The 14,335-nt window shown below is 47.7% G+C and overlaps 1 protein-coding gene across 7 annotated transcripts in view; it reads right to left on the bottom strand.

Annotated features, from left to right (window-relative positions):
- Hectd4 (HECT domain E3 ubiquitin protein ligase 4) overlaps positions 1-14,335 on the bottom strand; it is a 171,952-nt gene that overhangs the window by 42,495 nt on the left and 115,122 nt on the right. For all 7 annotated transcript variants that reach the window (XM_037198666.1, XM_037198667.1, XM_028855651.1 and 4 more), the window contains exons 39-51: positions 12,817-13,019; positions 11,723-11,858; positions 10,376-10,558; positions 9,960-10,124; positions 9,498-9,667; positions 8,354-8,469; positions 6,646-6,749; positions 4,101-4,262; positions 3,821-3,969; positions 3,134-3,213; positions 2,684-2,847; positions 1,018-1,255; positions 202-338 (exon numbers count right to left, since the gene is read on the bottom strand). In XM_037198666.1, coding sequence (XP_037054561.1) covers positions 202-338; positions 1,018-1,255; positions 2,684-2,847; positions 3,134-3,213; positions 3,821-3,969; positions 4,101-4,262; positions 6,646-6,749; positions 8,354-8,469; positions 9,498-9,667; positions 9,960-10,124; positions 10,376-10,558; positions 11,723-11,858; positions 12,817-13,019 — 2,007 coding nt within the window. The remainder of the gene's footprint in view (positions 1-201; positions 339-1,017; positions 1,256-2,683; positions 2,848-3,133; positions 3,214-3,820; positions 3,970-4,100; positions 4,263-6,645; positions 6,750-8,353; positions 8,470-9,497; positions 9,668-9,959; positions 10,125-10,375; positions 10,559-11,722; positions 11,859-12,816; positions 13,020-14,335) is intronic.

Below are 14,335 nucleotides of genomic sequence, written 5' to 3'. Positions count from 1 at the left end.
TGTAGCTTGGATTCCCTGCTGAGCTACCGCCATCAGGGTCCTTCACCCTTCAACATGTAGACCTCTCTGGAGCAGCCCAGCCTAGCAGACATGGCTACTCATGGGCAGTTCAGAGATGAATGTGCCAAGGACACAGCAGAAAGCTAACATCATCGGCCTTGTCCCCGAGATGATGTCCTGACCCAGGCTGTGGGCTCTCACCTGTGGGATGTCATCATCATCGTCGTCATCACTTTCATCATCTGCAATGGGAGGTGGGTGGGGGTCTGGCCCAGAGGTGATGAAATTCTCATAGCTGAGCTCGACTTTATAGTGGCAGGAGGTGTCACTATCATATTCTGTAACAAAACACAGTTAGATTCCTCTCCTTTCTTCTCTCTTCTTTCACAGGTCTAGGGATGGGACCATCTCCATTTTAGGTATAGCTTCGACTACTGAGGTATGTCCCCAGCTTCTATGTATGCATATTCTCTCTCTCTCTCTCTCTCTCTCTCTCTCTCTCTCTCTCTCTCTCTCTCTCCTGTCTGTCTAACTGAATGTTGAAATAGGTCTTGTTAAGTTGCTCAGGTTGGCCTTGAACATACCCTACAGCACACACAGGCCTTGAATTTATTATCCTCCTGCTTCAGCCTCCTGAATACCTGGGTTTATAAGCCTGAATCACCTGACCTGGCTTAATATGATTTTTTAAAAAATCATCAGAAAACATTGTAGCACACAGATTTCTACCATGTGTCTAATTCTACCATTTTATTATTACTTGATGATCTCAGTTTAAAGATATTTTAAAAATGAGGAACACTGTAAGGTGAAGCGATTTCATACACATGTCTGGTTTCTGGCTTCCTACACCATACTTTCTAGACAACACTTAGCACTACCCGGTGGAGCACTCCCAGTCTGGCCCTCTCCTGTGCCTGTCTTTATAAAAGTCTCTCACCACACCGCAGATGCCTGCGCTAGCAGACTTGTGGACTTCACAGCACTAGCAGCAGGGAGAAGGATGATGTGGCTTACGTTGCTGCGCTGTGGCCACTGCAGCAATTCGGCATGGTGGACCGTGAGTGCCTGGGTCTGATGCAATACTGGTGCCGGCATCGTTGTCGCTGTCAGATGCCATGGCAAACGGCAGAGCCTCGAAGTTCGCACTGATCTCCTCTGCCAGGTCAGTGCACAGGTCTGCAGCGTTGCGATGGGCCTGTCCTTCAGCATATGCAAACGGGCGGGAGCCAAAGTTGGCTCGAGTTTTTGTGTTCTAGAAAGAGCAAACAAAGGACTTAGGATTATTTAGCTTTTCTTTCATTCTTTTTAATTTTTAAACAACAAAGTGCACTTCAGTGAATGTTAAACCTAAAGACCAGCCCAGGAGTGGGAAGCAGGATAAACAGGCAAAGGAACAGGCATGTGTGTCCTGTGCCTGGAGTGCTGCCCAACCCACCACACACACTCAGGTTCCTTACCAGTCATTGACTCTAACACTCTTACCTTCTCCTGGCCAACAGTGTGTTACGATGTAGCCCAGGCTAGCCTCAAACTCTCAATAATCGTCTTTAAATTTTTATTTACTTATTTACGTGTAAGAGAATTTTGCCTGCACATACGTTTCTGTATCACACGTGTGCCTGGTGCCTGCAGATGCTATAAGAGGGCACCGGGTCCTTGGGACTGGAGTTAGAAATGGATGAGCATCTCTCCAGCTCCATCAATCTTCTTGACTCATCTCTCAAGAGCAGGATTACAAGTGTGCACACCACACCAGTGCTGCTCATCTCTCTGCCCACAACGTTCTTCCCACTAACTTTCCAAGACTAGCTAATGTCCAGGCCTGACTTAACCATCATGTCTTCAGAGCACAGGAATAGGATTGGTACTCAGAGACTAGATTCCCACTCTAAGCACTTACTGGTTTGTGATTATATACATGTTTCTGTGATTACTTGACTAATATCCAATTCTTCTAATTGATTATAGTATGAGAGAGAGAGAGACAGCATCAATACCTTGTTCTCTGCTTCAATTCAGAACATGATGTGGTGCTTGCACATAGACACTGGGCACGTATTTGTTGAACGAATGAAAGCATGGGATAGGATGAGACAGGAAGACCAGGGAAGCAGCTCATCTGGAACATGTGTTCTGCTGCAGCCTAGCTGCTGAGTGCATGAGGAGGCATCTGACTACGGACTGGGAATGGACACAGATTAGGGGCTGCAGCATGTCATCTGTGATAATGTACCATAGAACAGCCGGTGTTCCTAGGTGCTCCTTCAAAGTCAACAGAAGCCCTCAAAGTGTGTGTGTGTGTGTGTGTGTGTGTGTGTGTGTGTGTGTGTGTATCTGTGTTTTGGAGGTGCTGGGGGAAGAGAAGTGTTGAACTTTTGAGTCTTCAACAGAGAACAACTCTCCAAGTTTCTGCCATACTACGTGACTCAGAGGGCTCACTCTCCCAAGCTATCTTCAGAGACACTTCACTGGTGTACCATTTCTTTTAAGGAAGGATGGCTGAGAGGTGCTAATTCTGGACACAGCCCCAGACCCGAGACTCGGGGTCTGTCCAGCAGGGGAGAGAAGCACTTGTCCAGGTTTGCCATGCCCATTACTGTGCAGGGAAAGGTTAGACAAAAGCTTTTCTCCTCCCCCTTCTTTAAAGAATGTATTCTTCTTTCCTATCAAGGTGACTTGCCTTTTTCTGAATGTGAACCACAGGCCACATCCCCCCAGAGACGTCCTCCAGGTACGGTGTGAGGCGCTGTCCGCAGTAAGTGAAGTACACTCGACCTTTGGCTGGCTGCCCTGGAGGAGGTGGGGTCCCCTCAGTCCTCTCCCAGCCGATTCCTGCCACATCACCTACAGCAAAGAGCAGGAAGAGCACACACATTTCCCATTTTACTATCAAGTGAACTGCTAATTTGCAACCATGTGACTGAGGGACAAAAGCAGATGTGCCTGTCTCCTGAGTTACACGATAGAGTCTCTCAGGGTAATGGCTTCAGAACGTGAGACCTGTGGTATAACTAGTCGACAACAAGAGCAAGTGCTTGCTTTTCACTCAGAGACAAAAGGCCCATTGCCAACTGCCAGGTTTATTTTAACTTCAAGCCGTCTGGATGCAAGGCTGGCCCACTGCACTCACCAGGAGAGAGTGTGACATCGAGGCGGACACTCTTCCACTGCAGCAGACTGGAGCCATTGTAGTGTACAGCTCGGCCATTGCTGGGGGAGGAGAACAAGGGGTCAGGGCTGAGACTCAGCAGCCATGTGGAGGGAGAGAGGGAAGAAAGCAGGGAAGGAGGGGCAGGCATGTAGGGAATCCCATAGTCCTGAGCAGTGCTTTCCTAAACTCTAACAGATTTCCAGCGGCACTGTCCACTCAGGGCTTGGGGATATTCTGCTGTGCCTTTAGTAGTACAAAAGTCCAGCAGATCCCAGTCTACATCACAGCACCATGGTATATGGGCTCAGATGTGTTTGGGAAATGGAGAAAAACAAGTGTCTTGTTGCAGGACAACTAGGAAGGAACCATACCGAGGAACCATAAGCATCCAAAGAGGAAAATAACACTGTGCTGCCCCCACTTCCTCAAATACACAACTGTTCTTTGGCTCCCTGAATACCATAAACACCTATGGGAAGTCATTTTCTCTAGAATACTGACCCACTTTTAGACAGGGTCTCACTATGAAGCCCTGGCTGGCCTGGACTCACTCTGTAGACCAGGCTGCCCTCAAACTCATAGAGACCTGCTGGGATTACAGGTGATCCCAAGCACGGCTGGCGGCACTTTTCACTTCTGCTCTTTAGCTGTAGCAGGAACACTCACTTGTGGAAAAGGCAAGTGCCCACTGGATTGGTCCATGCCCCGTCACGCTTCTCAGCTTCTGTAGCAAAGCCAAAGGAGACGATTGGTCCAGTGTCATCGTCAGTGTCTCCATAGGAAACAATCTCAATTTCCCAGTAAAAAGATGGGGCCTGAGGAGACACCAGCAGAGGGTGACCGTCAGAGGGTGACCGTCAGAGGGCGCAACAGGCAGGGCATACCACCTACCGCTTCTTCCTAGTGGGAAGGACATGAAGAGGCAGGGTGGCCAGGAGCTTCTCACCTGAACTGGCAGGGGGGAGGTGGCGTAGATGAAGGTGCCCCGGGGAAGACCTCCTCCAGCACTGGGGTCAGCCAGGAAGGTGACAGAGGTGAGGTGAGAGGAGAACATGCAGGCACGGACTGGAGGGAACACTCGAGAAGGGCTCCAGGTGATCTCTTTGGGCTGCAGTTGGGGCAGGAAAGAGGAGTTCACTCAACAAAGCAGACAACAACAACAACAAAAACAAACCCTCATTACTCTCTCAGAGGAGGTAATTTTTATCTGATATGATTAAAATACTGGTTCTCTGTTCTTTTCATTTTTTGTTGTAGTGTTGGGAATGGAACCCAAGGTTTTACACCTGCTGGGCAAGGCCTCCCATTCAACTACATCATCCCTGTCCACCCCTAAATATAAATTATATCAAAAGTATCTCTTCTGGGCTACAGAGATGGCTCAGAGGTGAACAGCACTGGCTCTTCTTTTGCAGAGGACCTGAATTTATTTCCTGGCACCCAGTTCTAGGGGTCTGATGCCCTCTTCTGGTCTCCTCAGGTACTGTATGCATGTGATGCACAGACAGGCAGGCAAAACATAAAATAAGTCTTTACAAGAGGAAAGCTTTATTTCTATTTTATTTTGTTAAGTCTAGCTTTTTACCCCAACATGAACTTAATTTTTTTGTTTTGTTTATATATTTACTTATTTTTGGTCTTTTGAGACAGGGTTTTTCTATGTAGTGCTTGCTGTCCTGGAACTTGCTCTGTAGACCAGGCTGATCTCGATCACTTTTCCTGTGCCCAGTCCTACTGAAATTACTCCCCTGAACCCCAACTGCTCATCTTCTTACTCAGCTTTCCATTTCTTCTTGTGCTTGTAATGGTATTTTTTGGTAGGACAACCTTAGTTCAGTATGTAAAGAGAAGCTGTATCCCAAGGACACTGCTCAGATGGGTAAGTGTCTGTCCTAGGTCAGCTGCCTGTCTCCTCATGCTTCCAATACTTCACTCAAGTGCCAGGCTTCCCTATGAGACACAGCTTCTCTCTCTCCACCCACCAATTTCAACACACCCTACACAAAGGGCATGGCTGCCCGGGCACCGTCAGGTCACAGGCCTGCCAGTGACAGCCTGAGGAGGAGGGGTGCAGGGCACAGGGTGCAGAGTGCAGGGTGCAGAGCACAGGGTGGACACTGCTGTTGATGGGCAGGATAGGAAGGGCTCACCTTCTGCTGAGAAGAAAGAGAGGGAGGAGAACACACTGACCTTTAAACGACACCTCATTGTTTCTACCATGGTAACTGAAGATGCTGAGATGTCAAGTGATGTTTGTGCATGCTTTTATTTCTATGCAGCGATTTATTTGCATGGCTGACATAATATAAAATCTGCCCATCTCAAGTTTTGGTATGTTCGTGGAGTCATGTAGCCATCCCCACATTCTGGTCTAGAGCATTTGTTTTCTCATTGTAAGTGATCCCACACTCACTGGAAGTCAAGCCCTAGCCTCTCACCCACCTCTCTCCTCCCTAGCCCCTGTTGACACCAACTTGCTGCTTTATCTTTTCTGTATACATCAATGGAATCAGGAAATCTATGGTACTGTGGGTAGCCTTTATATAGTTATGCCATAGCTCACTGCTTGGATATGTATGTTGCTAATTCATTCAACATTTGATGGACATTCAGGTCATTTTCACTTTAGACTACTGTGAATAAAGCTGCTACAAACAAAAAACAGAGCATTTTTCCATCTTTGTTAGTATTGTGTTTTAACTGTCAGCCATGTTCTAATACAGAGGTTCTCAACCTTCCTAATGCTACAACCCTTTAATACAGTTCTTTATGTTATAATGACCCAAACCATAAAATTCTTTTCATTGCTACTTTATAATTTTGCTACTGTTATGAGTTGTAATGTAAATATTTTTTGGAGACAGAGGTTTGCCAAGAAGGTTGCTACCCACAGGTTGAGAACTGCTGCTCTAATACTTACAAAGTACATAACTTTTTAGTTAGTTTTGTGGGTTTTTTTTTTTTTTTTTTTTTTTTTTTTTTTCATACATGGACATATTGAGTGTCTCCCTCAGTTCACTTTATTTTTTGAGACAAGGTCTTTCACTGATTTGGTTAGACTGGCTGGCCAGGGAACCCCAGGAGTACTTCCGTCTCTAATACCCCAGTATGGGGATTACAGTGCATGTCTCTATGCCTGGCTTTTACGTGGGTGCTGGGAAGCCAAACTCAGGTCTTCAAGGTTTCATGGCATCACTTTACCATTCTCCGGTTCCCTAAATTTTTAAAGCCGTCTTTTTGTCATCATAATTCAGATATTAATAAGTTCTGCTCCCCAGTACAATGTTCCAGCAGCATTCAGAATGTAGCTCAGAATTCTTGACCTCCAAAGGGGGCGGCAGTACAGCTGCCAAAGGGCTGCGCATGCTCACTCCAGGCGAGCGCTCCACCGCCGCGCTACATCAGCCCCAATGCTCAGTCTAACGCCGCCTGCCTCCGCTGCATCCTAGTGAACAGCAGTCACAGCCTGCAGGGAGGCACTGGCGTCCCACCTGTCTCCGGTCGGCCTGCAGTGGAGGTGGAGGGGGCCGAGCACAGTCCCGGTAGAGCATCCTGAGCCGTTCACACTGCACCTCTACGACCGCAAGTCTCTCTCCTGCGGAGGGACACAGAAACCCGGTGAGACAGCAACATTCACTACAGAGACCAGCTCCATCCTTCCAGAAGAGAAAATGCCCCAGCCATCGGTCTCCTCACAAAGCTCAGCAGCAAGGCACAGAGGGCACCGCAGCCTGGCCCTGGAGTAGAGCGGCCTGGACTTGGAGTGCTGGCAGGGATAAGGGATTCCCCATGTCTTCCAGCCACAACCCAAGGCAGCGAGGGCACCCATCCCTGCAAGGGTCTTCAAGATGAGATGGTAACTCAAGCCAAGCTCTTAGACAAGCCCAGGCACAGGACAAACACTCAGCAAATGACACCTATGATTCTTATCATCTGAAAAATGGAGCCCACCCTCTTTATTTTATTTTATTTTTTTAAATAGGGCCTTTGTGTATAGCTAAGGCTAGCCTAAAACTATTTACCTCCACCTGGCCTGGAAGTTCCTCCTGCCCCAACCTCCAAAGTTATAGGATTTCGGGAATACCCAACTCATGCCAGGTGAAGGCCATTACACTTAAAATTCAAGTTGATTTTAAATATTAATGTTGTCTGGGCATGGTGGTGCATGCCTTTAATCCTAGCATCCAGGCTGATGGATCTGAGTTTGAAGCCATCCTGGTCTACATCAAAGTTCTACATGTAGGAGAGATGGCTCAGCAGTTAAGAGCAGTGACTGCTCTTCCAGAGGACCCAGGATCAATTCCCAGCACCCACACGGCAGCTCACACCTGTCTGTAACTCCAGTTACATGGGATCCTAACACTCTCACACAGACACACATGCAGGCAAGACACATAAAATACAAACAAATCTTAAAAAAAATATGTGTGTATGTGTGTGTAAAAAGTTCCAGGCTGTGGTGATACTGTGTTCCCCAAAATATTGTGCACCCTAATAAACTTATCTGGGGGTCAGAGAACAGAACAGCCACTAGATATAGAGGCCAGAAAATAGTGGCACACTCCTTTAATCCTAACATTCCAAAGGCAGACATCCATCTGGATCTCTGTGAGTTCAATGTTACACTGGAAACAGCCAGGCATGGTGACTCACGCCTTTAATCTCAGGAAGTGATGGCAGGAAGCAGAAAGGTATAAAAGGCGTGAAAACCAGGAACTAGAGCCTGGTTAAGCTTTTAGGCTTTTGAGCAGCAGTTCAGCTGAGATCCATTTGGATGAGGACATAGAGGCTTCCAGTCTGAGGAAATAGGATCAGCTGAGGAATTGGCTTGTTCTGCTTCTCTGATCTTTCAGCATTCACCCCAATACCTGGCTCCAGGTTTGATTTTATTAATAAGACTCTTTAAGATTCCTGCTACACCAGGCCTGCTGGACTGCACAGTGACACAGAAAAACAAAAGCACAAACAGAAAGTGCACTTCTTAAATGCAGGCTGTCCTGAGGAGAGACGTCAGCACAGACTCTCTTCGGATTAATGTAAATGTGGACAAGGAAACATGCAAACACTCAGGCATGTGCTTTCCTGGCAAGCACAAGGTGTTGAGAGGAGCGCGGTCTCTGGAGCTCTGCGGATGTTGAATGTGGACATGATCAGCATTCCACATGACGCTGCACAGATGCTCGTTGGGCACTTACTTACCGGCACTGCACTCCTGGGCTACGAGGTTCAGAACTTCCACAGCTGCTGGACACTGCTGTATGAATTCTTCACAAAACAGGCTGTCTTCTAAAAGCTGCGCCATGACCAGGCATGCTCTTAATGTTAAAAGATCCACAACATTTCAAGTCATCAATGTTCATTCTTTAAGAGACCAACTGCGAAGCATTTCAATCAATTTTGTCATTTCTACATCTTTTTCTCTACAGCAGACTGGCTTGGAAAAATAAAGTTGGCCCTCCATATCCATGAGGGTCTGGACCTATGGATTTGACCATCCAAACCAAAAATATGGAAATGCTTCCCCTGACTGAATGTGTGTGGACATTCTTCCCTGGTCACCACCCTTGCACAACACTAACAAGCTCTGCAGTCCTTCACAGCATCGGCATTGCACAGGGAGCTCGAGGAATCCAGAGACTCCTGACAGTGCATGGAGGACATGTGGGTCCCACGCTTGTGTGTCTCATTCTATATGAGGATGTGAGCAGCCACAGGTTTGGCATTTGAGGATGGCTCTGTGATCGATTCCCCACAGACACCGTGGAATGGCTGTCTAAGAAGCTTTGTTCCCAGTCACGGCTGCAATGTAGTTTCCACTAGAAGGAGACACGAAGTGCGGGGTGGCCATTTGTCAAAGCTCTGCCTCACTGTACCCTGTGAGCAATGACAGAGCTCCAGAAGTAAGAGGGAGACAGAGATGGAATTGCGATCTCCTGACTTCTCTCACTGAAGTCATTTGAGAAGTTCATTGACAGGAGAACTGTGTTATTCATGTTTAGTAGTAAACATGTTTGTAGACAGAGACCTCTCTCTGACAGAGTACTGAAAGCATCCCCTCATTTGCCTTCACCAGGTTGGAAGTGATGGGCCTGAGTCACTGAAGAAAAGTGGTCACATGACCCTGCAGGGCACCAGGTTCTTTAAGCAGGGCAGCCAGTGCAGCAGCACCAAGTGTCCTCTCCAGGGAGGGCTCAGCCTTCTCTGGAGACACAGTCACTGCGGGAGGCAATCGAAGGTGCAGGACCCAGGACTGAACTTGGGTAAATGGTGTGTGACAATGGTGCCTGTGACTTAGCTGACATGAGCTTCAGGCTATAAGCCCTCTAAGGCCAGGCCAGCTTACCTTGTTCGAATTTCAGCCAGGAGCCGGACAACTGCCATGACAGGTGCTGAGCCGTCTCCTGTTGCAGGAAGTGAGGTGTGGATAGAGAGGCTTCCCTCCTGAGGGAGCAGCATGGCCTGCACGGCCTGGACTACCTTCTCAGTAATGGACAGCTTGTGAAGAGGCAGCGCCTGCAGCAGGAGGGAAGGGCCGAAAGAGGGACAGGGAACAAAGGCGTTACGATTATGCGGCTATCAAATCACTGCAGAAATCATAAACCAGGTCAGGGCAACCAAAAATTACATACGCTATGGCATATCCCCAGCTAACCAATTCGTTTGATCCTGTCACGTCAGTGTGTAAACACTGTCACAGGGGAAAGTGAAGCCGCTCACTTCTTTCTCTATAGCGCTCGCCTGCCCCACAGCAACACAATCTGCATCTACACAGGTGCTTGACAAAGCAGCTGAAACATCACCTTACCTCTGACCTTGGAACACAAAGTCTAGACAAGGGAATAGTCAGTGTGTCTGCTGCTTGAGATGTCCTTCGGCAGTCCACAGGAGGGAATATGACTGTAGCTATACCTTCCTGTTCATTGATAGAAGCCACAACTCCGATGCTTCCCGATATTCCTCTACCTAAAACCTGGAGATGGAGATTATTAGCACCACATGCCATGCTCCAGCTATCTCGAAGGATGAGAGGGAAGGACTTGGCAGCTGTCACTGTCAGTGCTATAGTAATCACTGATTCTGATGGGGATCCAAGGCCAAGACATGATCAAAATAACAGGCCGGCAGCCTCACAGCGATAGAGACATGCAGCCATCCGAGTTGTCTAAGGTCGCTGGTTAATGGGGCAGTGTAGGAATGCCTGGGGAAGCAGTGGTGGGTTACCTGGACCTCAGAGCCTATCTTGATGGTCTCTTTAAAGCCTCCAAGGGCACAGAGTGCAGCAACAGCCTGGCGTGCGATCCTCTGCAGTTTGGCGAGTTTCCGGCCACTGCTGCTCCCGTTTTCCAGGATGCTCTCTGCATATTTCCCCAGTTGTGGAATGTACATCAGTGCTCGGGACAGAACCTGTGTGTAATGAGGAGGACGACAGGCTAGAGAGACAGCTCCCTGGCTAAGAGCACTAGCTGCCCCTGCAGAGGACCTAGGGATGGCTCCCAGCACCCACATGGTGGTTCACAAATATCTTTAACTCTAGTTCCAGGGGATCTGGTAATAATCTCTTCTGACTTCCACAAGCACAAGGCATGCACATGGTACACATACATTTATGTAGGCAATACATGCACACTAAGATAAAATAAATAAATCTCTTTTTGTTTGCCTTGTTTTTTGTTTTTGTTTTTTTGTTTTTGCTTTTTTTTGGTGAGACAGGGTTGCTTTGTGTACCCCTGGCTGTCCTGGAACTTACTCTATAGACCACACTGGCCTCAAATTTAGAGATCCATCTGCCTTTGCACCCTGAGTACTGGGATTAAAGGTGTGTACTACCACTGCCTGGCCAAGATTTAAAGAAATCTTAAGGGGGGAAAAAAAAAAGAGGCCAGGCACTGGGAGATAAAGCATTGGCAACTGGTCTCAAGAATGGTGGAATGACTAACAGTGCTCCGGGCCCAGCTATCACATGAACTCTGGACAATGTGGTCAGTGTGGTCAGTGACATTCTATCCATAGGTACCTTTGTATAATCAGAGAGAACAAGAAATATACAACTTCATAATATGGGAGAATCTAACACTGTATTACAAACCCACAAACCATCAGGCAGTCATTCCCTTGAGGGGAAACCACTCGCAAAGCCTGCATGTCAATGTTCAGCTCCAGGGCATGTTTCAGGCCCTGGCCTGAAGAGTGGCAGTGGAAAGGAGGATCGTTCAGGCAACCAGACTACTGCTGTGATGGAGCAGTACAAGACAGAGCACTTGGCAGTGCCATCACACAGAGGCCTCCCAGGACTTCAATGGCCAAAATAATCAGGGACACCTGACAGCATAATGTCAGTACCAGTGTGATGCAAGCAGAAGGAAAGCAGGACTGCCACTGTCTCCCTGACACACTGTTCTGACGCCTGCGAGTCTGCAGTCAGAACCAGCAGGGGCAGGGGAGACTCCAGGAGAGTAGGAGTGTCTGACTAACAGGGAGGGACACTGTCTCCTGGGATGACCCCTCTGTGCATGTCTACAGCGCTGCTTCAGTCGCACGCCCTTGGCTGAGCAGCAGCCCCATGCTGACCTTTTCTGCCGTTGTGGTCCAAATCTGAGCAGCATTTGATTCAGGTGCCATGAGCAGGCTGTGGAGCAAGGCGATCACTTCTGCAGCCATGCTGTTTGCCACATGCCCACTGATGAAGGGCCGCACAGGGTCAGTCCTACAAGTGTGCACATGGAACACTTTCAATGCTCGGTGATGTTCAAAAGCACAGAAAAGTGATTTCAGAATTAATGAGGATGGAAGGATTTCCTGCTTACACATGACAAAGGCTTACACGGGACAGGGAGTTTGTTGACTGACAAATGACAAGCAAAATCAACACTAGGAAGAAACCACTTCTTGAACTTTTTCTGTGGTATGTGAAGAATCCTCTGTGCTACGATTTGAGTATTGTTTGTCTCCCGAGAGTTCACAGTGGTCCCAGGGGAGAGCTAATGGTAGGCAGCAAAGCTTATGGGAGGTTCTTAGGTCACTGGGGACTTGCCTTTGTAAGGGCTATTTCCAGCTAGGGCTGTAGAAAAGCCTGAGTTTGGCTCCTCCAACTCTCCTTTAGTTCCTAATTTGAGATACAAACACTTGCTCCTGACAGGACCTGTCAGGATGCGATACAACCGAGAACTGGGGCAGTACCAGACCCTGAACCTCCAAACCAGAGCTAAATAAGCCTCTTAAGTTATGAAGCACTGACTAACACACTCTGCAACAATGGACCCCAAGCTGCTGCTGCTGCTTTTTTAAACCACAGAAACCTTGGGAATCAAAGACAGACACAGGCTGCAGTTATTCCTCACCTATGGGTGCATGACACCATAAGCTTCTCCAAGGCAGTGTTCCCCTTGACTCTAACCCCAGAAAGAGGTGTGTGGTCAGCTGGGACAGTGAGGGAGCACCCTGTGCAAGGCAGTTTACTAACTCTCAGAAGACTGGCTCCCATGGCGGCCTCAGCACTAGCCCATGGTTCTTCCCTAAAGCAATCCTACAACCGTGAGGGGTTCTTGCCCCACTCCTTATTTTCAGCAGGGTAAGGATGGCATACGATTAAAACCCTGCTAACAAACCCACTATGCAGTGCGACTGGAAGAGTCCGCCAGGTGGTACCTCCCTGAGAGGCTTACCTGGCGAGTTCTGAGTTCCTCTCTCGGCAGATGGAGGTTTGGGCGCTTTTCTTTTTGTCGCCTGTGGACAGCCCGCTCACAGTCTCTGGGTTGATGGACTCTACTGGTGGCCCGACACTGACAATGAGGCCCGACTGTGCCCACTTGGTTGCTTTCCGGAGGGCGGCTGAGGCCTCTTCTGTGATCACTTCACAGCAGCCACCCTGGGGTTGGGGTTGAAGACACCTGCATTGATCATTCATTCTTCCCAACTCACATTCTCTCAAATCTCTTCCCTGTCCGTCCCCAAAGGGATGAATACCATAAACAACATAGACACAGACACCAGATACACATTTCTGTAAAGTCTGAATCCTGTAGATTTTGCTTTGCAAATAGTGACTTTGTGATTACTGGGTCCTGCTCTACACACACCTTACAATCTGCTTGATTGGTTTTGAGTTAGGTTTGTTTCTAAATGCCTGGCATCTCATGATTCAAATGTGCTAATGTCTTTAGCCATCCCTAAATCTATTCTGTTTGGCTTTTAAATAAATGGAAGAACATGTTGTCTCACGATGCAGCCCTGGCTAGGCTGGAACTCTTGGAGTCCACCTGCCTCTGCCCCGAGGCTAGGATGAAAGGCGCACCCCCCAACTGTGTTTCAATTCTGCCCCTGGATCTTGAGATGTCCACTCACCCATGGCTGACACTAATGAGTATTACCATGTCTCATAACAATATCTGGTTAAAAAAAAATTGTTTGTCACTGTTGCTTTTATTCCTTTAATGAGTTGTGAAAGTGAACATGTTTTATATCTTTTTTTTTTCCCATGGAGCTGAGGAGCAAACCCAGGGCCTTGTGCTTGCTAGGCAAGCGCTCTACCACTAAGCTAAATCCCCAACCCCATGTTTTATATCTTTATGATTTTTTGTCTATACTTATTTTTGTCTGTCTTTTTGATATTGGAGCTCATGTATCCCAGGTTAGTTTCAAACTTGTGATATAAAACGGGAAACACTAAACTTCTGATCCTCCCTCCTGCTTCCTCCACCTCTTTTTTTTTCTTTCATTTTCCTTTATTACAAAATTTTCTACTCACTCCACATCCTATCCACAGATCCCCCCCCCCCACCTCTTGAACACTGGGATCACAGGCTTTTATCACCACTCCTGGTTCACAGAGTGCTGGGGATCAAGCCCAGGGCATTCTAGGCAAGCACTCTGCCAACTGAGCTGCCTCCTCAGCCCTGGTCATGCTTGAGGATTATTCTCTTAGCAGCCTTTCACCTCTCTTCAATTTCATAACTATTTTATGACTATAAAATTCCCTTAAAGGGGCTAAGCAAAACTTATAGGTCAAAACTAGGTTCTTTCCCAGGAATTGCTCAGTTGGTGGAGGGCTTACCAAGCATTTATGAGGCTCTGAGGCATGGCAACGTTGAAATCCCAGCACTTGGGAGGTGGTGGCAGGAGAAAGCCATTCTTGGCTCCTGAGTAAGTTTGAGCTGACATCTCATATATCTTATTTAAACTGAG

The sequence above is a fragment of the Peromyscus leucopus genome, chromosome 23, assembly GCF_004664715.2.
Source record: "Peromyscus leucopus breed LL Stock chromosome 23, UCI_PerLeu_2.1, whole genome shotgun sequence".
In the NCBI taxonomy this organism is placed as follows: Eukaryota; Metazoa; Chordata; class Mammalia; order Rodentia; family Cricetidae; genus Peromyscus; species Peromyscus leucopus.
The sequence above is the reverse complement of the archived record's forward strand: the minus strand, read 5'-3'. Positions and strand labels throughout refer to the sequence as shown.